The following is a 25,508-nucleotide window of genomic DNA, read 5'->3' on the forward strand; positions in this document are numbered from 1 at the left end:
TTTAAACCTGCGCCAACAGTAGGCTAATAACCACTAAAAGGCTTCACGGTCATTCAGAGCTATAGGCGAGAACAAAAAAGTGTATGTCTACTCTAAGTTATCTCTATGCTTAGGCTAAGAATGCACATTGCACAGCCAAAGCGCCAGTCTGATAAATTCCTGATACCACTGTTTATGCTAAAGATGAATAAACTGTCAGCAATAACTCAACAAACATCTTCTATTTACTTTTTTTCAATACCCCGATCAACTATGCGGTTGTAGCAGAATCTTTGTAGAACCAATAGAAACAAAACAAAAAAATAGTTTCGGGTGAACAAGGAAAAAACAATAAAAATGTTGCGAACATAAGTTAGTGTCATAATATGTGATTTAGAATATTGTTAGCGTACAAAAGAATTATAACTCACGTTATGTATCCAACAACCCCATAATTGCACACATACATGTATCCACGATAAGTGCCAGAAATGAGGTTGCTAAAAAAATGATTCAAGCTTGAGTATTTGAAACAAAATTCTGTTCAATGTTCATAATATCTACTTTTTATTACACGCAAAATGTAAAGCAAACTGACAGTGATTAACGACAGCTCGTAATTGATCCAAGAAGGTACTATACTGTTTAAGGTCCAGTGATTCCCAAACTTTTTTCTATTCGAGTACCATTTAGCAGTTTCATACAGTGTTCGCATACCGCCTACGCTACAACGAGAAAGTCTCAAAAATATGTAATAAAAGAAAGTTTAACGAATTTTAGCACAGCGCTTCAAGGCAAAAAGATTTTAATATTAGACTAAATATAATTACAGTAAGTTGTTGAGCTGTCGGATTAGTAGAAGACCAATAAATAGGGTGCACTAGGCCTACTACTGCTACTATCAGTAGCAACGTTGAAAACTGAAAAGTTTTGGCTTTTCTGTTAAACAACCTAGGTCAGAGGTTCTCAAACTGTGCGTCGCCACGCCCACGTAGTTTCAATTTTACAAGGGCGTCACACAATGATTCCGCTTCGTATCTAAACTCAATTGCATAATAAAGCGCTAACAGATATTGTTGTTATACCTTGCGACATGTGCATGAGAACTCATCATTGCGAAACTGTAGCAATTGCTTATGGTTTAATCATCACATAGCGCAATTCTAATTTCATCTCGTCGCGAGACAAATAAAGGCTACAGAGACACAAATAAATAAGAATGACTGAAATTTCTATTGCTGAGTGCGTCGCAAGTCCAACAAAAATTTTCAAAATTGACTCAACAAAAAAGTTTAAAAACCACAGACCTAGATGTTGGGTCACAAACGCTTGAATCTTCTACGAATAAAATTAGTTATGACACAATCATGCACATTGAGTAATCTGAAAGTTTGCGCAAAATGTATCGTTTTATTTTGGCTACTGTCAACCGTGGGAATCCACATGTCAACTTAAATCCACATGTCAACATCCACATGTCAACTCAAAGACCTTCGCGTACCACTAGTGGTACGCGTACCACAGTTTGAGAACCACTGGATTAAACATTGACGCGTTGGACAACATGTGATGAAATTTTGATTATAACTGTGTTACAAAAAATATGACGTCGGGAACTCAGATATGAACATTTATTCTAGATGTAGTTTTGTGGCTAATTCCAAATCTAAACTCGGCTTTTAAACAGTTTCCAATCACTGGCTTTATGTTGCTGATCCACGGATTGTATAAGACCATTGATATCCATGCCATAGCAAATATCTTCTTCCGAATGAAAATAGGAAGTCAGGTCTGCTTACTTTTTTGGTAAGCATGTGACGCTGACATCTTTTGCAGTAAGTTCGGTTACTTTAGTCGTGAATCAACTAATTCAGATTTTTCTTTGGACGAATTTAAATCTCGAGCTAAATCTTGCAAATCTACTTGTGATAAAATGTGTGAAATCGGGGAGTTTCTTCAACTGTAGATTCAAATTCAGAAGCGCTGCTTGTTCCTACATCGATGTTGGTTTTAGATTCCAAATCAAATGAAGTTTTATTGTATGAAGTTTCTGGAACTGCTTGCTTTGCTCAACTAGACTGCTATCACAACGATTAATAGAGAACAGGCTCGCAAAGGCTGACTTTAAGTCCTAGTAAGCTGCATAGCCGAATTGGGAATACCTACCCTTGTTGGACAAGGCGCCGGTTCAAGAGCATATGGCTTTGTTTTTGGCAAGACACAAGACATGCCATCGTTTGCGGAGTGGCGTCCCTTCGACTAGCCCTTGATTTCTTTCATGATTATGAACATGCGCTGTTCTAGAGAGAAATGCCTCAAATCATTCTTCGGGCTATGGCCTTCTGAACTGAAGACTCACTTGTGTTTTGCTTTAGCCCGAGAAACCTGCGTTGTAAACGCTTTTAACCGAAAACATTTTACAATTCCTGTGATAGCCTAGTATTTAACAGTGACGTCCACGATTTAACAAGCCAAAAAAGCTGTTCTTACTTGCAGAGACTCATTCCGCAGCCAACTTTATAAGATTTAGCCCAAGTCAATTGAAGGTAATGTCCACACACTTTCCCTGATTGACACGTGCTGGCATCGTAGTTATAATAGCTTATCTATAAATGCAATAGGCACAAAGCTATCATATTTCTTAGTTTACACGTTTGCATTTTGGTTCTCACCGTGACCACACAATCGCTTCAAATAGACTAATAAAGCATTACAATAAGAGAGGGAGGTAATTATAATTTCAAGTTTACCCAGGATTTTAGGATACAACAGCATATTCTAGGACCTCTGGTATAGTTGTTTGAAATTTCCGTTCTATCCTGATGATTACTTTTTTGCGTAAAACTGCCTCATATAGCATAATGTCACTTTTTGTTTATGGCATTTAAAATTACTATTTTCTGCTTCTGGAGTGAATGGCTTAATCGAATTTTTTTTTTCAAATTCATTTTTACACCTGATTTTAAGACACAACAGGATATTTTGAGATGGCCACTGGTTAAAAAAATTGAAATTTTCGTCCAAACGCAAAAGCGGGACATAAATACAAGCAGTTTGGGTGAAATTGGTTATTGTAGTATTACCTCCCTGTGTGTAGAACACGTGACCTACAGTTCGCGTATATATACGGCTCTCGCCATCAGCAGCCATTTTTAGTTACTAGTATCTGAGTTATTGAATAGAGCTAAACACTACAGTTATATTTAAGTTGTCGTAAATTGACCAAAACCTATCCCCAAAAGCTAGTTTTCAAAAAGTAAAGTCGCGTTTAGCTTGCTTTGCAATGATAACTGATAAAACGTTTTAGGCTGTTATCTGCAAAAGTTGCCTTGCATTTTCAAAGTAAGCCCTAAATTCTGAGATTCTCGGCTCAATTTCTTTTCATCTTGCTGTCTATTTTATCTGCGGGTTTCAGTTTAATCATGAAGATCAAATTGCCTTTGGTTACTATGCTTTTGCTGTAACAACCAATTAGAAACGTCAGGTTGACAACTGCTCAAGATGCTTCAACAGCAATATTTAGTGTGAAGCTGTTGAATGCTAATGGTTGGTCGACGAGAGGACAAACTGTTTTTCTTGAAACCAACTGTATTCTCCGATTGTTTTTTTGACGCGCAAGTCAAATATGGAGAGCTTTGACTCCACGATATTTGGTTAACCTTTAGGTCTACACCTGTGAAAGTCCAGCCAGCTATAGATATTAACTGGCTTGACCCTATATTAGGGTGGTCTCGAAATGTATGGGGAAAAAGCTTTTTTACCAAAAAAAATCAGACCACTGATGTACCATTTTTTTACATTGGCTAAAGGAAGGTAATAAGCAAAGCTTCAGAAAAATTGAGTAATAATTGAAGGTGCCACACGAAGTTGCAAATCTGGAGAAAAAAAAACATTATAAATATTTGGTATGTGGGCTGCACTTTGTACAGTGTTTTTTTTTAGGACTAAAACGGTCTAAAATTTCAACTTTGTTTGACCCTTCCAGCTTATAGTATGGTATTTCGACCATTATTTAACCTTTTACGCTGGGTGGCACGGCCGTTGGAGAGAGCGAACCCCCACAGTTTTGGAGAATAATTTCTAAGTCTATGTGTCAACTTTTCAAAAATTTCCTTTCAAATCGAAATAAAAGTGTTTTAAAGCCCACTCTAAAAGCCTACATTGTTTTGCCTGTGTTTAAGCGAAACCTTGAACGGTTATACGGCACCTCTAAACACTGTTCAATCTTTGCAAAACTTTACGTAATAACATTTTAAAATATTGAAAAAAAAAGAAAGATGGTCGTAACAAATGTCTAAAAAATATTTCAAGATCACACTACCCCATAAGATGTACAACTGACTTATTTTATAATTACAAGTAGGCGTTTGCCATCACTAACTTTTCTAACAATAGTTACAACCATCACTAAGTTACATACATTACAACAGGTCTATTCCTGGGCATGATGCCCTATATCGGACTTTGTTATTGAACTTTTCACAGTGTCTAAAAAGTAATTTTATGCTACAATATATAACATGATCAAATGATAGTAGTTATTAAAAAATCTTCCAGGTAGGGAATGGAAGGGAAAAACAGACCCTCCATTTTTCTCGAAAACAAAAAAATGCTGACACCACTATTTTTTACTAAATCGTGACGAACGTCAAGAAAATGTTTCTGTGAAAACACGAGGCAGATTCTATTCTGAACAAAGCAATGAGAAAGGATATAATGTGTTTTAGAGGCTGTTGATGTAAGAAAAGCCTAGTGAAAGTCGGTGTTGGCTGCAAAATTAGAAGTGAAGATGAAGTTGCTTGTTTGCTAAATTAATCGTAGGAAAATAATTATTTTCATAAACAGTTGGAGTATTTTGGTTATGCAATTTGTTTTCAAAAGTGTTGCATGCAAAGCATAGGCCTACTGTTGGGGCAAAACTTTCCCCATAGCGGGGCAAAACAGACCAGGGTTGAGAAAAACCCGGGTTTTTTTAACACTTTGCTCCTCAAAGGGAGGCCAGATTTGGCCCCCCCCTCATATTTCCTTTAATTATTTGAAGCACAGTAACGCCATGCACTTGGTTTTTCTTGACTTTTCCTAAAATTGCCAGGCGGATCTGATGATATTAAATTTGATGCTAAAAGTTGTGTAGTTTTCTTGTAAATTCAAGATTTTGGTGAATTTTTGCTATTTCTAGCTAACTTCCAGCAAAGCGTGAAATGGATTACATTGCGATGACAAGCCATAAGCTCATAATTGCTTCGTGCATCGATATGCGCGAGCAGAGAGAAGCATCCTCTTGCTTTCTTTTGTTTGGTTTGACCTCAATAATACAAAGCGCGTTATTTCTTATGCTACAAAGAAAAGCCAGTGATCGCAAAGCTGTTAATTAGAAACAATAATAGCAAGCTTTTTTGCGTTATCAGCTCTACAAAGAAGAATAGCAATCCACGATCAAAATAGTAGGCTATGGAGGCCACAAACTATTCAAAACAGTTGTTTCAAGCAGATAATATTCATTGACGAATAAAAAACGTTACAATAAGAAATCTTCTCTTGGATAAAGACACGAAAACCTGGTTTCGAAATAAACGTTCTATGGAAATGCTCTCATTGACAAAACTTGCAATTGAGGAAATGTATCACTGCAAATGCTTTTGGGAGAAGCCTGAGAAATAGCGTTTTTGCAAACAGTAATTGTGAGATACACTCAAAATTATGAGATAGGCTCCATTTACACGTAGCAGCTAACTCGATGGCGTCCCTTCACTGCTTTATGTCGCCTACTTGTTGTTATGTCCTGTATTTTTGTTTCACAGTGCACTGTGTTTTGTTCCAAAGAGCGCAAAATAAAGATGATAATGCCTCATCTACATTACAAAATATTTTGTAATGTAGGCCTACAAACAAAATGTACAATGTACATTACAAAATATTTTGTACTGTAGACGAGGCATAAATTTAGGCGTCACATAAGACAAACAACAAATCAGCTTTCTTCATCATTGATTCAACATCTGAATACGTTGCGCCAATGTATAAGAGGCCGGCTATTGTGAAGACCCGCCATTTATAAACGATCCGATTATACCAAAAGTGGGACAAACTAGTGGATCAAAGAATGAATAAATAATGCTGAGAAAACTAAATCTAAGTGACGAACAATACCGATGTCTTCATTTATCTTGGAAAAATGCTGCCTAAACTTATCAACAAAAAATACAGTAAATAACGGCAAGGATCCCGAAAGCAGAATTTGCTCGACTTTGGCATGAATTTAGTCAGACATCTACAGTAATAATTCCACACATACAATAACGGGCTCTCAACTGCTGTAAGATACATAATAATCAACCTGGTTCTGGGCGATTTGTGTAACAGTTTAGGGGAAGACACTACTTGAAATGATGCACCACACAAAAAATTTTCAATGAAGACTGAGTCTAAAAACCGATGTGGATAGTGCTGCACAATAACTTTAAGTTTAGGACAGAAGAGGCACAAAATATCACGATAAAAATAAAGACCTTGTGGGAAATTTTCGAGAATCATAACACGATGTAAATACCATAAACGCTTAGTTTGCATGCTGCTCTAAGCTGGCCGGCAACCACAAAGGTAGACAATAGCTTACAGGCAGTTTATAATTCGATAACAGCGCAATAAACATTATAAATACGTAAACCGACAATTTTCTTTTACAAACGTTTTACGTCTAATAGTAAATTTAGACGTAAAACAATTTTTTGTGAAGCACTTGCAAACCACGGTTTTGTAAAATAATTCATCATTATTATTTTTTACTTCTCGGATATTGTAAAACGTCATCAGCAAAATCACAAAAAAAAAATTCATTACTTCAATGTAGTAGGCCTAAGAATTTTTTATAGAATTGTAGCCACGTTGTTTCAACAAAGAAGCCATTTTTAGCAATGTAAAGTTATAGAAAATAATTTGCAATCATGCAAATGGTTGCAAAGAATCTAGGAAGTCTTCTCACAATCTGGCACAAAATGATTATGTTTATTGTATCTCAGTAAAATGTTTTACGATAAACTTTGAAGCTTCGTTATAATCATTTTTATCTTTGAAGTCAAACGTTATTTTTTTTTGGCCAGAAACATAATCACTGCCTTGCTGACGTTGTCGCTTTTACGCGTATTTTTAGTGCTTCAAACAATAAGGACCCAGTCAGCAATCCAGTCCTTTTACATTGATTCAACATTTGTAAACGTTAAATTTATGTAGGTTTGCTGACTGTGGGTTGTTTCACATTTCTTTTGTTTACGCATGTTCCTCAATTCGCTGTTGCATTATTTCGACGCTGGCTGACTAAAAATGTATTTTCAAATTGATTGACACAATCTTCAATAAAAAGTGAGCTTCGAACTTAGCTTTGTTGATGTAAATGCTGTATTTTTTGTGGATGTAATTTATGAGTCATGTTTATAAACACCCGTAAGCGAAATGACTTATGATGTGGCCTGCATGATATTTGTGATGCGACTTGACACAAATCCACAATTTCAAAAGCACCTAATTTGAACTTAGAAATTTCAGATTATTTCAACAACTTGTTCAATTGTCTTCTCTCTACTAAAAATATTCATACTACAGACTCAATTGTAGACCTAAAATACACAAACGAAGATGTAAACAGCTATTCAAGCAGGCTAAGGTGTTACTTATGAGAAATTTGGTTCCATAAAACTAGAAGCTAGCCATGAGTTTCGGAATGCATTAGTTTAGGATAAAAATGTAAGACAACAAACGCAGTTTTGTTTTTTTCAAATTCGTGTAACAATATTACTCTGATTGTAACTATTTTAGAATCAGTGAGTAGCTTACAATAAGATTTGCTCGCAAGTCGTAAATTCTAATCAATGCAATGATTCGGCACACCGCACACACACTTCGTGCGTTCGATCGAGCTCTTTGTTATTTAGAAGTTTGCATGAAATCGGATTAGCACGGTTAATTAAAGGCGGCAAGTTAAATCAAAATTGTCGTTTTTGGGTACCTTTGCAAAAATTGAAATATCAAGTTTAACATATAAAATTTTAAAATAATGAGTTTTCAAACTTATAGACAAATGATTTGCTTTCACACCAGTGCAACTTCTGTTGAAATAGCATCAGCGGATAACACGTAACAGCTGATTGAATTTGATCCAAAAACGGCCCCCCCTTGAGCAGTTAACTTCCAAAAAAACGTTGAAAAGCAAAGGGTTAAAAAAGCCCAACCCGCCCGGGTTTTTTAAAAAAACCCGGGTTTTTTTGGGTTTTATTGGTTTTTTTTTAAAAAGATGCAAAAAAAGGTAGATTCATGCTTATTTCACCTCAAAACTACATTTTACGAATGAAGTGCCTTTCACTCACAGTACATGCTTGCATAACTCAATAAAATAATGCACTAGTAGTCCAGTCAATCCAGCTCAAAATAGGGCTTGACCCACCACTAATTGCAAATGTTTTGACCCATACATTTTCTGAAAGCTTACATCATACAGAATAACATACTAAAAATCTGCTGCGAAAAATTTAGTGGAACACCCTTTTTTGGGGGTAAAAACAAAATGGCCGCCATGTGTCCCAAAAATCTTCATTTTAACGTATCTTTTCACCTAATTCATGCAATTTAGTTCTGTAAAAGAGCTCGTTCTATATTTCTGGTGCAAGGAATTTATAAACAGACACTGGAAAGTTGAAAAATGAGATAAAAATTTGTTTTAATAACATTTTATAACAAAATTTAAAAATAATATGGCCGCCAAGAGTCTCAAAAATGTTCGTTTTTCCTTATCGTTTAACCTAATTCGCACAATTTAGTTCTGTAAAAAACCTAATTTTATCAAACAATTAATAGTTCAAACCAAGGCATCATTATCAGAGTCAATGTCTTCCATTAGGCCTAATGACGAATTTGAACATGACCCATGACATTCATCACATGCAACTGTACATTCTAAACCAGATTTCCGGCATGTGCATCGAAGTGTAAAATAGCCGGTCTTGCAGTTGCAGACAATCATTTCCAGGAACTGAGATGAAGCTGGAGGTTTGTCTGTCATCACAGGCACCAGACTGCCTTCACTAAACGCCAACCCCTTTGTTCCGGTGGCACATCTGTCTCATGACCCAGCCACACCTGCACTTGATGATATAACCTGAGACTGTGAAACCTCGCTGCTGATGACGTGCAGAGGTGGGCAGTAGCGCGCTACTTTTTGGTAAAAGTAGCGGCTGCAGTAGCGGCGCTATTTTTTCTCCAAAGTAGCGGTAGCGGGAGAGGCGCTACTTTTTTTCAGTCGTACTCCGCTACCCGCTACTTTTTAAATTAAATTGAAAAAATGCTTGTTTTTTTGGCAATAGCCTACTGGCGTGGTCAAGCAGCTATATAATCGGTTTGGTTGCAAAGTTTTGGTCTTTTCTAGCTGACGTCAACTTCTTCGGCGAATATCTCCGTGTGATGAAGCCTATCTGCCAGGCTTTAGACATTCTCCAGGGCGAGTCCAAAGCGTATTACGGAGTCTTGCTTCCAACCATCACAATTTGCGCGAAGAAGTTGACCGAGATCAGTGATCTTATGACCTGTGAGGAGTTGAAAGTGAAAGTCCTTGAAGGGGTGAAGAAAGGATTCAACAAGTGCTTCAACGACATAAAATGCGTTATGGCATCATGTCTTCATCCCTGCTTCAAGGCGTCGTGGCTACAATTTTTGCTTTATGTTTCAACGGATGATGCTGACGCACTGCGAAAAAAAGTTAAGACAGTTGTAATTCGACTGTTGTGGGAGACATCAAGCCAGGTTGATACCGAGAAGAGTGACACCAACACCAGTCATGACTCCGAGGAAGAATTTTTTGGTGTATTGACGCCATCCCGTGAAACGTCGGTGCATAAGGAAGCAATAATTATGGACGCCTTTTTTTTGGACAAGAGCAAGTTCTTGAGCTTTTCGAATACCGAGTTAAAATATCTGTTCATTAAATACAACACCCCCATTCCTTCCAGTGCTGCGGTGGAGAGACCTTTCTCTGTTGGAAAAGATGTGCTTAAGCGAAAGCTGGCAGGACTTAGTGACTCTCATTTTGAAATGCTCGTGTTTTTGAAAGATGCATAACAGTAAATTTCCCATAGAATGTGTTTTCTATAACGACGTTAAAATGACAGCGTAAACGAATGATAACATTCGTTTTCAAGGTCATTTTTGCGTCACTAGGGACTTGAGTGTTTCCTAGTGTCACTTTAGACAAAAGTAGCGGTAGCGCACGCTACTTTGGCCCGAATAGCGGTAGCGGGTAGCGCGCTATTTTTGTAAATTGGTAGCGGGTAGCGGTAGCGCGCGCTATTTTGGCCCAAGTAGCGGTAGCGGGTAGCGCGCTTCTTTAAAAGTAGCGGGTGCCCACCTCTGATGACGTGGGAGGAAGAGAACATGGGTCTACTGCAGTCGTACTTCTTGCTGTCTTTCCACAGAAACTTTGATATCTTAGATCGTCAAGATTGTCATCTTGCCTTCCATTGTACATGGCAATTAGAGCCGACTTCCCTGCTTTTACAACATCATTTGCATTTGCAGAGAATAACATGAAAGTTGCTGCAGCTGTTTTGAAGTTTTCATCAGTTCTTAGTTTTGTAACAGCTTTCTGTTTGCCTATTCCAAATACCCTTGAAGTGGTATCACATCCCAACAGTGCATGGGCAAAGAGAAGATTATTTGACACAGTGTCTCCAAGAAGTTTTCTGGTGACTGAAATGTTCCAGCACTTTGATGGTTTTTTAGTGGCCTTTTTATATGCTGTTTGCAACCAGATGTTGTGTGTGGTATTACACTTCTTGTAATGTATGCAAAATCAGAATGTCAGTATCACTTCGCGGTTTCTACTATCAGGACATCTGCATCTCCTCTGGCATGGTGGACAACACATCCTGCTCTTTCGAGTCTGTCCCCTATCATATGGATTAGTCGCTGTTCATTTTTATGATTAGCAAGAAAGTCTTCCTTTTTGGTTTGGAGCTTCATTGTTGGATCGAAAATTACTTCAGCCCCAATCCTACCAACAGTTCTTCGGAAGTGAGCACCATCTTTTGTGGAAGGCGAATCTGTGTAACCATCAAACACAACAATACATGCTCCATATTTGGACATCACATAATCAGTGTACATTTGCATGATTTCATCCCATGCAGCTCCTTTTGTCCAAGGAAGTTTATGGAGCAGGGCACCTCCATCTAATACATGCTGGACTAAGGGCTTAGATGGTTTAGGAGCAGACTCAATTGATGAAGACCACAAGAAGTCAGCCAAGGAGGCCTTGTTGGCTAGTCTAATGATGGACTTTGATTCAAACAAGGCTGATAGAAATTGACAAAGTTCATACTGGAATACCTCTGGTAGCTGATTCGTTGTTGTGCTAGGAGGATGGGATCAACACTCACTCCCCTGTCCTTGACTTTGACCGATTCTTTTGCACCCATGGTGATGGCTTGGTGTTTCTTTCTGAAGGAATGCTCAGTCACCTTTACTCCAGGCATTAGTGCAAGGATTTTCATACCTACATCCCATGCTGAGTTACAGTTGACACTGTCATGAGCTGCAATGCCTGTCACTATGCTTCTCAGGCTTGGTGGGCCATCCTTTCGAAATGGATTTCTCACTGTCAAATACTGAATTAGATCTTGAAGATCTTTCATATCTCTGCTCATCCTCGCTGGGGTACACTCTTTGTGTTGCTCACTGGTGAGAAATTTCACCCCTGTGAACTCTTGCATGGTTTCATTTACTTGGGCGCATGCTGGTGCAGATAGAACCCAGATGAGTCGTTGTGTCTCTGTCAATCCACGCCCCCTTGTAAGTCCACCCCTTGACTTCAGGCTCCTCATTAGACATTGTTCGATTGTCAGGTCAGTCCAGAGACCAGCCCAGCATCTGTCTGTGCGACGAACAACGTGATGTCCTTCCATGAAGTGCTTGTGGACAAGAGGCATCTCACTCTGAAGTTTGGACATCTTGGCTAGGTAGGCTACAAGTGGATACTTTTCACATAGTGATTGTGACCTGGTGCTTCCAAGTACGGAAGCATTTCATACATGGACTGCAGATGCAATGGCCATAAGCCTAGTCGCTCTGCTTTAATGAATCTGCACAGGATTGTGACCATCGAAATGCATTGTAACCAAAGTCGTGCTGTTGTAAATTCTTTTAGGGTGTCTTTAGTTTGCTGTACTTTCTGTTCTGAGCACTGAAGCACTTCATTCTGATCTAAATCTGATGGAGACACTGCGCCTAATAGTAGTCGTTTCATTAGATGTCTCAACTGAAGAATCAAGTGGTTGTCCTGTTTGTGGTCATTTGAAAATCACCCATCGGATTCAGGTGGAAAAATATGGAAAAATAAAAAACTTTAGGACACATGGCGGCCATTTTGTTTTTACCCCTAAAAAGGGGGTTCCACTAAATTTTTCGTGGCAGATTTTTAGTATGTTATTCTGTATGATGTAAGCTTTCAGAAAATGTATGGGTCGAAACATTTGCAATTAGTGGTGGGTCAAACCCTATTTTGACTGGACTATAGGGCTGTTGTTGCTTGAATGTTGCATCATCCATTAATTTCAAGATCAAGTTGGATGTTGCATCATCCACTGATTTCTATACCAAGTTGATGCTACCGTGGTAGAAATCACATTATTGCATCATTTGCTTTAGATTTGAAGGCAAGGAGCATTTATGCCATCGTGTTTAAATATTTTTTATCATTTATATATATATTATATATAGTAATGGATGAGCAATTGAGCGATTGCGTGGCCATTGGCCATTTAGGCAAATGCTCTGAAACAGCCATGCGTTAGAATCCAGAATCTGTAATTGGTAAATAGCCTCCTAAATTGTATTTCACATCATATATACAGACTACAGTAGAGTAGTACTTTCACCAGTTTAACTACAGTATAAGGCCTTCTTGCATGAATGAGTTTTAATGTCCGCCCCGATAGCTCAATTGGTTAGCGCGTCACTTCTGGAACGAAGAAGCTTCAAGATCAAGCGGCGCTGGTTCGACTCTCGGGGTGTGCGCTTAAGCAACGCACGTTAGGGACTGCTCTCCATTCAGCGACATCTAATGGATGGAATAGTTCCCCGGCAACAAGACTTCAACAGTCGGAAACTTCACTCTGTCAATCTCGGTGACCGGGCCTGCGTCAGTGATTCAAAGCCTCTACAAGTTTGCAAAACTGCCAGGATTAAGCTCTGCATTGAAGCTTTCCCAGTCCGAGGATAAAAATTCAATCAATCAATCAATGTAGTATACATACACAAAGTGGCATTACTTGATTTTTGTGTACTGTACAATATCCACTGCGTTTTCAGTTTATTCTTGGAAATTTACTTCATAATCACATCCTTAAGTCCTAATTTAAAGTTTGTTTTAAGTGCCTTGTAGTGTTTTTGTTCATTTTTTTTAATTTTCTAATAAAAACTGGACAAATATGATGCTCTGGTTTTTTTTATGGGTTTTTTTGGGTTTTTTTAAGTGGGTTTTTTCAAAAAAACCCACCCGGGTTTTTTTGGGTCGGGTAAAATACCGACAACCCTGAAACAGACCCCTCAAAGACCAAACAAAAACGGAGCTAAAAAGTCTGTTGATTTGGCCGATGTTCTCACCTCGTCAAAGGGCCCAACAAAGATATCTGTAGCGGACGCTGCTAATCAGTAATCAGTATGCGCGCTCATATACAGCCGTCAGCAAGACGGCGACATTCCTGGGCATAATTGGCGAGGAATGACCGGGACACGAAATCGTCTTCACTGCTGCCTTGTTTATTGACTTGATCTTTAACTGAATAGCGCTTGACAGAATAGAATCCAATAACACCAAATATGAAAGCAACCGAACGACTAACAATTCCACCACCAGAACTCAGTACAGTACACTGTCGTTCTACATTATTAACTTAACTTGAATTCAAATGGAATTGCTATGAGATTGTGCACACTTAACTTCGGAAATTAAGAAATACGTTTTTTTGAGAGTCTGTGTGTGTGTCAGGAATCATGGTAAAAGTTTCTTAAGAAGAGTTCTGGTTTGATTGTGAAGGCGCCGACACAAGCATTGCAAGCTCTACACACGACCATATAACGCAACACAACGGTAGATCTACGTGTCGATGAAGTATAGTAGGAATGCGGTTTAGGCATCTTACAAAATTGATTGTTAGATTGAATTCCGAGAGCAGCAGCTCGCGGCATTTGTTAAATGCAAGAATATTCCAGAATCCGACTCGACGCCAGTGAAGCGAAGCGCGTGACGTCAGAGCGAAAGCTCTCGGGCGCTACAGACACCCTCGCAAGAAGGCAAACGGGGTGAGCCGTTTGGCTTCTGATGAAGATGTCTGGAAAAACATGAAGGGAAAAAATATACAAGACGCAGTATTATGTGAAACAGCAGTGACTAGAGTGAAACGGTGAACAGAACGGCGGTTCGGATCCTCTCGGCACGGCGTGAGAGTTAACAGTTCCTCTGTTCCCGAGGAGCGGCTGGTCGGCTCGCTCTAATGATCGAGCGAAGCAAAGGTCTCGTGCGTACACGATCTTTTTCTTCGTTTGAACCTTCTTCGCCACTTCAAGGGTCGAGAGGCTCTGCCTTTTATCACCCTTGAGCGGCGACGCGGTCTAGATCTTTGGGCAGGTGTCGAGCAACCATTTAATTGTCTCGTCATCCAGTTCACGCAGGCCATGCACACCATTTGGCGCATGGTAGATGGCGCAGTTACAGATGGTGTGGTCTGCGGTTTGTTTCTCCTTGCTGCACTCACAGATCGCGCATGGAGCCATCCCCCATTTGTGCATGTTGGAGCGGAATAGTCCGACTCCAGTACGCAGGCGGTTGAGCCACACTCAGGCCTTCCTTGGCAGATGCATTCCGGTTGGGTGGGGGCTGGTGTCGGAAATGAAACTTTGAACTCTTGAGGAGTTCTTCTTCACTCCAAGCTCCATTGGTGGTCCGTACACAATTATCATGGTTATTACAAGGTTATAACAAGGTTATACACAAGCTCCAATGGTTATTACGTTTCGGCATAATCAAACACCTATTGGGAATGTCAATGGACAGGCCAAAACGCAACAAGAAATTTATATCTTTTATGGGTACTTTAGCGAGCTTAAAAGTCCATTCGAATTGTTTGTTTGTTTGTTTGATTATCTTTATCCTGCATTGCGGGAAAGCGGACTTGAGCGCTATGCATCGGTGTACGCCTTCCGACGTACGCCTGACCCACGCTGCAGCCGACGGCAATGTCTGTTTCCGGTTGTCTACTCTATTTATGACTTAAATTTGGTACTACCCATTACTCGAAATCGATCACTGGGTAGAGGCAATTATCGTAAAGTTTCTTGCCCAGAGAAACAACAGCAAGTGCGGGTGGCTGGAGTCGAACATGCAGGCTGTCGACTGCGAGCCAAACGCGCTAACCACTCGGCCATTGCTGCAACGAGTAGACCGAGTGAAAGGCGCTAGCGCACGCAACCAAACAAGTGAATGGGCGAACAATTCACGGCGAACAATTCATTAAACACCAGAGGGTTTAGCACAGACAGGGGTTCACAACCAGGAGGGCATGCCCCCTAGTGGGCCATGAGCCTTTTTCAAGGGGGCATGGAAAAAATTAAAAATAACAATTTTTTTAATTAAAATGACGTGTCTTAATTTTTCCAAATAGTTGAAAAAACTAAGAGGACCATCGATTTTTCAAAATTTTCAAAGGGGGCCACGGTGTAAAAAGGTTGGGAACCCCTGGTTTAGCACGATTAAAATGACCGCAAGGAATCATGCTTAAACTACTGTCAGTGTCAATAAGAAAAGTTAAATTTGTATGAGAGTCGTAGATCCTAAGCATAGAGGCGGGATCCAAGGCGATGGTCGTCACTTCTTGCTGAAGTGTGACATGACGTGTTTTTTGCTCCTTCTCGATGGTCCCAGCTACAAGGAGGAACGCAGCGGCGTGCCCTAGAACCAAACTTACTATGGAAGTAACAGAATAGAATGCGGTCTTGGTGATCGTTATAAAAAGGCGTACGCCTCCGCTCGGAGAAGGAAGGAGACCTCCAAAGCCAAGCATCCCGAAGTTACCAGAAGTTTCGTTACCTGCTAGGGGTGAGGGCGAAGAACTCATCCGACGGTCAAGCGATCGCACAGACTCAGACAGTGCGGCGGCACGTTTGTCTAAAGTTTGATTAATATCTATTTGCGAAGAGGGACTATGAGGACTCAATACAACGGCATGGTCGCCGCCTAAGACGTTAAAGATCTCGTCTATCCGGCCCGCTAGCGTCTCCAAACTATCGCCGGCATGTGCAGCTAACATGCGCCTGACATCTGTCGGCAACCTACTGAAAAATAACCCACGCAGTAGAGATGTATTCTCCCTTGCGGAATTACCCAATAATCGCCTTATGTTATTTAACAGAGACAAAAGGCTTTTAGGCCGCAAGAGGAGTCTTGTGAAACAGGGCAGTCACCCGGTCTCCTTCGGTAAGATCGAATTCACGCAGGAGGGCCCGTAGCGTGGAGTAGGGGTCGTCGCAACCATCACAATCGACGATGGCATCGTGCGACCCAATGTAACTGCTGCTCGTTTAAAGATTGTATCACTACATCGTATCGTTCGCCAGAATCATCGACGGCCCTATTCCTAAACAAACTCTAGATTAATTCAACCAAAAGGGCTAAGTCTGTCTCGAAGAACTTCGGCAGTGGCTTGCCGCAGGGTCTCTAGACTCTGCAGTACCTACAGGTGCTATAGTCCGGCACTTGTAAAGGATCGTCCAGACAAAAACGAGGCACGATCCGTCACCGCTGTCATGACGCCCGGTCGCGAGCCACGGGTAGGGTTGGGAACCCTGGAAATCCCGATCTAGGGATTTTAACCCGTTTTTCTGATCCCGATCCCGAGATTAATTTTATTAAAATCTCGGGATTTCCAGAAAACATGTACAAAAGCTGATGTAGCGCCATATCGCTTGACGCTCATATTATTTTGGTTTTAAAGCAGCTTTACAATATCAGCTGGTTGTCTTCAACACTCTACATTAGTGCGATAATAATACCAACTATGGCATAACAATGAACTACGCAATCGTTTCAATCGTAGCATTAGTGCAACTGAGTATCTTAAAGTTAGAAAGACGGTTGTGCCATTGTGCTATTAGGACAGTTTCTGCTAATTCTGCCATATCTTTTTGCAAGAAAGAAATTAAAATTTAGCTCAGATTAGCGAATTTTGAAGATGTAAGTTCAAAGAGAAAATCCGAGATGTAGCAAAACTTTTTGTATTGTAAATCTATAGAAAAAGCAAAATGTAACTTCAGTCAAGCGGTAAGCCGTTTTGAAAGCTTCAGCGTTTAGTACAAGGGAACTAATAACTAAATTCAGAAATTAGCAAGGACGAAGAAAAGCTTTAGGTTTCGAATCGACGAGCGTCGGAATGCCGAACTGGTTCTCCTTTTTGGGTACGGTACCTCAAGAAACCTTTCTACATTGATCAACCGCAGGATCAGCTTGGTTATAAAATAAAATGTCAGAAACTCGCTGCCCTGGCTAAGAAAGTTTTTCAAAGATTGTTCCCAAGCCCATTTGTTGAATTGGACCAAGGCTCTACTGAACAGCATAAAGATGCCATTGAAAAGTAGGCATACTAAGCCAGCATAAATGAGGCATTGAAAAGTAGGCCTACTAAGCCAACACCTGTTGAGGCTGAACGTGCATTAGAAATCGTCTTTAAACGATGACACTCTTGATGCTCTCATGTTTTTGCGTCAGTATTACAATAAACAAATATCGTTTGTGTAGCTTGCATACATGTGTATTTTCCTACTTTGCTAATCCCGAGAATCCCGGGATTAAGAAGTAAAAATCCCTGGAAATCCCTATCCTGGAATTTCAAATTTGATCACAAAATCCCAACCCTAGCCACGGATGAGGCGACAACCAAGGGCAGCAACAGCGAGAGACACAAGGAGGCTTATCGCCACTGCAGTGATATAAAAATAGTATTCAATCATTAGAATCTACAATTAACTTCACACTACCTAACTCGGGTCCAATGATGGCCGCACGGCTCGAACAGGCCTGACGTTGATGTGAAGATTGTCGTCGTCAAGTCGTTATCGCCAGAGTAGCGTCCAGTGAAGAGAATAATCCGGTATAATCCATGGTAAAATAATCCAGTGTAAATCCACGATAAAATGTCATTCAATGTAAATCCAATATAATCCGGCGTACTAGTCCAACAATTTACAGCAAAAAAATCACATTGGGGTAACCAATTTATGTAGCCGACGTCGAATTGTCTGAACATCTGCCCATACCTAGTTGTAACTGTTACAGCAACATCCCGAGTACCAGCATGATAGTGGGGATGATCTTGAGAATGATACTTTTAGGAAACATAAGAAGCCGCAAGCCTGAGGAAACGCCTAAATTCTAGCCAGCGTTTAAAATTCCTAACAAGCACAGGTTTCACAACGGCAATGAGACACAAGGAAACATAAAAAAAGTCGCAGGCGCTACAATTGGCAACTAGTCCATTGAAAAATATTTTGCAACAGTAAAAAAAACGATTTATCCCTTACAGGGTCTGTTTTGCTACGCCTTCCCCTAAATATTTCTATAAACAATAAAAAAAATGGACAAAATTAAAAAAAATTATACCTGAGGTCTTAGTTTAGAATATACCGTTGTATTTTAAAGTCAGGCTAAAGTTGAAATAAAAATTATCTCTCTCCCCCTCTACTGCACTATAAACAGTAAACACATTAAAACTCTTGTGACCACCGTAAACAGCTTTTCTGGTTTTGGTTTCATGAAGACTTATACCAATAATACACACACAACAGAAAGCAGCGAAAGGACATATGAGTCTTTGAGTCAGCTGCTCCCCTTATTATGGTATGCCATTAAGTGTCTTTGCCGAGACACAGCATCGTGTTCTAGAGCAGTGTCGAACCTACGTCCTTTTGAACGTCGCGCAGACGTTCTCACCGCTCTGGCAAAGCGCTCACTGAAAAGTGAAATAGTGAAGCAAGGTTTCAAGTAATCAATGTGATGTATTTATGGTCAAAATTTGGTTTCAAAGTCCTTAAAATATTCCATGGCAAAACATCTGCACAGGCAACTTACAAAAAAGTACGTATTGATTCAAATTTCGATGACAATATGAGCGGAAGATTAAAAGAACTGGGGTTAGAATAATTTCAATCTTTCCTAAAAACAAGAGCTAGCCTACTTCAAAAAAAAACAAACTGACAGCCACTTTTATCTAGTCCAGATCTGGTCAGGTCCGTACCCGATCTGGTAAAGATATGGACCAGATAACATGGTTGTCAGGGAAGTTCATTTCCAAATCAAGTGCCTCAAAATACTATGAAACGACTCTCACATCCATGACTTTAAAAACAAAAATATTGGTCAGTGCAACAAGCTATTCTTATTTTTCATCAAAATAATTAAATTCAAAATTAAATGTTACCTAACTGTCTATAAATGTTATTAAAGGTATGCTATGTTCTTTCTGCAATGTTCGCAAGGTGGTGGACTTTATTGTGCAGTGGATTTTAACTAATAAGGCGACATTAATTTTCAAAAGGATTTGGCTGAAAACAAAAAAAAATAACATTTATTTTATGGTAATTTTTATGTGTTTCTAACTGATATATTTTGCAATGCCAGATCTATTTCGTCCATTAGCATTATTTTTCAATGCTTTTGATGTGGGCTATACATAGTACGATCAAAAGTGGGAAAAACTAACTGGAAAAGGTGATCTGGTACTATGACACTTCCCCAAATGGGCGATCTACCTAACACAGAAAGCAATCAGTAAGAAAACAAATCAATAGCTTGTTTTCCCCAAAGTCTAAACCTTAAAACATTTGACCAGGTTAACACTCACAATAGTATTTTCAAAAATTTTTTTAATATAATTTATGTTGTGGAACCGGTTTTTTTCCAATAGGATTCATCACTCACCAGCATAACTGGATCGAAACGAAAAAATTACAGTAGATAACTATCAGCACAACTAGCGTGAAAAAACTTAAATTTACATATTAAATAAATAAAAAAAGCCACTGAATGTTCAAAACCTTGATTTCTTTGCTTTTTTCTTTTTCATTTCTTTTTTTATCTTCATAGTTTTGCTAAATAGGCCAAATACAGAAAAAAATTGCAACAATCACATACGGTAACTTACTAAAACTACCCGTACACGCAGCAGTGAAAAGTAGAATAACTGAGATGAATTTTACAAGTAGGATTAAGAAATGCTTATGACGGTGAAATCTAGAACAATCTAGAAATCTAGAACAAATCTTTTTTCTGTATTTGGCCTATTTAGCAAAACTATGAAAAAAAAGAAATGATAAAGAAAACAGCAAAGAAATCAAGGTTTTGAACATTCAGTGACTTTTATTTATTTATTTAATATGTAAATTTGCGTTTTTTCGGGCTAGTTGTGCTAATAGTAATCTACTGTAATTTTTTCGTTTCGATCCAGTTGCGCTGATGAATCCTATTGGAAGAAAACCGGTTCCACAACATAAATTATATTAAAAATTTTTTTTTAAATACTATGGTGAGTGTTAACATGGTCAAATGTTTTAAGGTTTAGACTTTGGGGAAAAAAAGCTATTGATTTGTTTACTATACATAGTACGTATTCGATTTTTTAGCTTAAAGGCTGGTGCATACTGCAGTGATGGGCATTATCGGCGATAGTTTACCGGCGATAATTTACCGGCGATAATTCTTTATCGCTTATCGTTATCGCTCAATTATTTTATCAGTTATCGTTTATTGTTATCGCCAAAGGCAATATTTGATTATCGCCAATAATCGCCGATAAATTTTATTTCGGATCAACACACAAGTGGAAAGACCATGAAAAGTAATATTTTTACTAGCCACCTAGTTAATGAAACTAAAATTGAAGCCAGTTCTTCTTCAGTGCCTGAAGTGTGTGTGCACAGGTCGTTGTCAGGGGAGGGGGCACGCCCCCTGCAGCGACGGCCCTGACAACACAATAATTTTTAGAGTTGTATATTGCAATGCAATGAAATGCATGCAACAATTCTCTTGTTGTTTTGCTGCAATCGGCAATCGCGAGTGAATTTTACAATTAAAATGTAAGCGCACAGGCAGCACAGCTTCCTTTGAAGCGAACCGAAAGAAATTGGCAAGTGGTTTGTGAAAGTGTCGCAATACGAGACCGCTTTCAGGTAAGCATTGCAGCAGAAAGAGAACTCTGATTGCAGCATCGTGCATTTTCCCGCACTTTTCAAGATCAAGACTCTAGAGAGTGGGGGTTTATTGCATAGGCTTAGATTAGGGGCGTAGAAAGTTAAAAGTTGTTCCTGTTTAAAGTTAAAGAAAATTAGTTATGCAGTAAGTATGAAGTAGATGGGCTATGTACGACCGTCGAGAAAAAATGCAAGAACAATACAGTAGGCCTATAGTTTACTGCTCTGCGAGAGCGAAAAGAGTAGGGAAGAGGGGGGACAAGGACACCTGCCCAAAGTGAGAGACCAGCAAAATGTCAACCTAATAAACAAGTCATAAAAAAGCTGGTCATATAGTAAACGCCATACGTTTTCGTGGGGCAACAATATTATGAATGCTGAATGGTAATTTTGCAAATCAGGGTTAACAAATAACTAATCAACATAATAAGAAATCGGTTTATAAGGAGAGGCCACAGAGACAAAAACGTAACAAATAATAGCCTAGTGAATTTGAATCGGAGACATGAATGAAAAATCATTCAAAATTCAGCCAGAGAACTGGGGAAGCGCTGCAAACTCACTCCGAAGTGGAATCCGAGGATCGGAAGCTCAGGGAGGTTTTGGCATTGTGGTTTATTTTAACATTGAAAAATCCGATATTGTTGTTCCGATATAAATTTCGTTTAATTTTGCGTTTTTTGGAACTTTTTCAATTATTGCTGACTTTGCTGTAAACAGCCTTTTAAGCAGAAAGCAAAACACAAAGTTTGGAATTTTTTATGGTATTTTCATTTGATTTAATTATTTTGCCTACTGCACGTAAGCGTCAGTGTAACTCAATGGATAAAAGCATCCAACTGGTATCTGAAGGTATAATTATAAGCACGGCGGTTACCTCAGTGGTTTGATTCTGGATCAAGAGGTTAAAGATTCGATACCCACTGCCGCTGTTGCGATTCTATTCATACATAACTTACAAAAAGTTTACTCCCTTTACAGTATATTATGTTCGATTTTTCGTCATGTTGATGAAAACAGTTCGTGGTGCATGGGATGGGCATTGGGCAGCGCTATTCAAGGAAAAAAAAATATCGTTATCGGACATTATCGGCGATAATTTTATCGTTTATCGTTATCGCTTTAGGAATTTTTCGTTTATCGACTATATATCGTTATCGCTTAACTGAAAAATGAGTTATCGTGCCCAACACTGCTGCTGTCCTTATCGTGTTGCAAACAATTTACGATCCACTAGAGTTACCGGATTCCGAAGCGATTTATTTACACCTGACTCTTTTTATGTATAAGACCCACTGCTACTAATAGCCTATAACTACACATTGTTGGATAACCTCGCTGCTTCTTTTTTTTCTGGCTTTTAACCTACTGACCTCTGCAATTGATCGAGTTTTGCTTTTAGCAGCATGATCGTTGCTTACTTCAAAATGTAGATTTTAACAATCTGTTTTAGCCTGATGCTGCGAGTACGCTGTGGTAATACAGAATTGCACTAGCTTTCGGAACACAGTTCCCTAGTCATGTGCTATGCCGAATGGTGTTGAAATCATAGAGTCGTTCTTTAATGCGGCTCTTTTGTTTGGCTTGAAGCTGCTGGCTGTTGCGTTTCTGTGATGTTAGGTGTTATTGCTGTGAAATTTTGTTGAATCAGAAGACATGTGTACCACCAAGAACTGTGTCTACAAGATCATATGCAAGAAATGCAAGGAAAGCTATATAGGCAGCACGATCCGCCCAATCCACTCCCGCCTGAAAAAAACACCTTAGCTCAGATAAAAGTTCAGTTTTTGATCATCAACAACAGTGCCTCGCTGACTTTGAATTTCCAATCATTGCCAAAGAAAACGACGCTATACCATTACGATTCAAAGAGGCCATTTTCATAAGTAGACAGAATCCGAAAAGCAACAACCGAGCCGAAAGCGAAGAACTACGTCACCTAATCTATTAATCAACTGATTCAACAAAATTTCACAACAATAACACCTAACAACACAGAAACTCAACAGCCAGCAACCTCAAGCCAAACAAAAGAGCGCATTAAAGAACAACTCACTGACTTCAACACCATTCGTCATAGCACACGACTAGGATAGTGTATAATTCGCTATCACCACAGCGAACTCGCAGCATCAGGCTAAAACAGGTCGCTAAAATCTACATTGTGAACTACTGATATTTGTTTGTAGCACTTGTCTATTTGTCATGTCAATATAATTTTTTGTCCTTAGTTATATTTTTACGTTGCGATTTCTAAGCCAAAATGTATGAACCAATGAGCGCAATGATGTATGAATCAGCGGGTTCTAAGTTACCCCTGCCTGGCAGTATTTCGAAAGTCTTCCTTATCCAGAAATGATAAGGGTGACCAACTGACCATTTTGCTAAATTAAATTTAAAAAAAATGTTCAAGATGAAAACAGTCTTTCACATGTCATTGGTGCAATACAGGTCAAATGTTTGCATTTCGTTCACTTTAAATACCGCCACAGATTTCGAACGAAATCATTCACAACAAAAGTGGCATAAGAAGCGGTTTCTGTTGCAAGCGGTAATTTTGCAAAAGCTATTCACATTGTTCTACCTGCTTATCTTAGTGGTTACACGTCAGACTCAAGATAAATTGACGCTATAGTTCGGCTCTCGGGATGTGCGTTTGAGCAACCAACGCATTACAAGGACTGCTCTCCATTTAGTAGCACCTAGTGAATGGAATAATTCCTCGCCAACAACACTTCAACAATCGGAAGCTCCAGTTTGTCAATCTCAGTGACTGGGCCTGCGTCAGTGGTTCAAAGATTTTACAAATATGCGAAACTGCCTGCCAAGATTAAGCTCTCAAAAAAGCTATCCCAGTCCAAGAATAAACATCAAATCAATCAATCAACATGCAGACATGACTGTCCAAAACTTACTTCACAAACCATTACCTCGTCAAACCATGCTTGCACAGAAGCGTTTGCTATACCCGCTGGAGGGTCTCCTGATTGTGCCATATTCTCTCCAGCAATGGTAAATTCAGAAGTTTTTCGTTCATCTTGGGGTCGATGTGTAGGATAGTTGCAAGTTCTAAATCGTAGTTTAAACATTAGAAGAAGCTAGTAGTAGGGGAGACTGGGGTTTGTTCTAGAATATGCAACAGGTAGCCTACTGATGGGCAGTGGTACTGCTTTGAGACTTAGAAGAGTTGATGAAGAGTCCCCAGTCCTCTGGATCATGTTGACCTTCATCAGTCCCACAACATCATTGCAAAATGTCAGCTGGGCCCATCATCAATCACCTTGTTCGGAAAAAGTCAATGAACTCCTTTCCTCGTTCACGAACACCCCAAACAGTGACAGCTTTATCTGTAAGTTTCCACTGTTGCAACCGTGAAGCAAGTAACTCTGTATGTCTCATTGACAACTCCAGTTCTCTGGCCAAATCGTTGAACTCTGGTAATAAGATTTCGTAGTGGTTGCATCGTGGTCTGGGTTCATGGCAGTCAGATGAGGATGCATGAGAATCTGATACAGTGCTTGAGTCACTATCACTTTGTTCAGTCATTGGATATACAGGAATGGATAAGTCAGGGTCATCAGCATAATGCATTAATGCTGCACAAGTCGTATTGCAGTGGGAACATGAGGATACTCAATGGCAGCCCGATTTGCGTTATTCAATACTTGGGGCAGTTTCGTGAGGCAAAAAAATGTATCAGTCAGATGCATGATTAAAAGGTTCACGCCACACCATGGGGACGGCAAACAAACTTCTCTTCTGTCCTGCTTTCCACGCAGCTAGCTTTGATGAACAATCTGCACAAACGATGTGAGGAGCCCAGCTTCTGTTCTTGATCTCAAAATATTTCGCATACAATTCGGAAATATGTGGCGTCACTATGGTCGTCTATTGCCCACTACAATGTATAAGCCGCATAGGCGTATATGTAAGAGAATTTATCTGGATGGTTAACACAGGATCACTTTCGAGAGTCAGATGTAGAGGGTTTCATAGTAAATTTGTAATATGATGCAGGCCTAGTAGACATACACAATACACATATGCATTTAGGTACCGGTACATGTCCAATACATTACGGTGGTTTGAAAAATATTTTTTTTGCAATTTCAACATGGGGTGTTCTGCAAACCTTTAAAAAATAACATTTACACAACTTTTTTTTGGTAGGCCCCAAAAACCCAGCCACCTACCCCCCCAATAAAGGTCACGAAAGGTCAAATTTATTAAAAAATCCTCTAACTCTCTAACTA

General features: G+C 39.4%; 1 protein-coding gene across 6 annotated transcripts in view; it reads right to left on the bottom strand.

Annotated features, from left to right (window-relative positions):
- LOC145773869 (cysteine-rich venom protein VAR5-like) overlaps positions 1 to 25,508 on the bottom strand; it is an 87,250-nt gene that overhangs the window by 25,182 nt on the left and 36,560 nt on the right. For 5 of the 6 annotated variants that reach the window (XM_082585026.1, XM_082585006.1, XM_082585000.1 and 2 more), the window contains 3 exons: positions 24,186 to 24,324; positions 2,470 to 2,585; positions 411 to 479 (listed from right to left, as the gene is read on the bottom strand). In XM_082585026.1, the coding sequence (XP_082441152.1) occupies positions 411 to 479; positions 2,470 to 2,585; positions 24,186 to 24,324 (324 nt within the window). The remainder of the gene's footprint in view (positions 1 to 410; positions 480 to 2,469; positions 2,586 to 24,185; positions 24,325 to 25,508) is intronic. The other variant, XM_082585012.1, reaches the window with a different exon arrangement.

This window comes from Aplidium turbinatum, chromosome 1 (genome assembly GCF_918807975.1).
Source record: "Aplidium turbinatum chromosome 1, kaAplTurb1.1, whole genome shotgun sequence".
Lineage (NCBI taxonomy): Eukaryota > Metazoa > Chordata > Ascidiacea > Aplousobranchia > Polyclinidae > Aplidium > Aplidium turbinatum.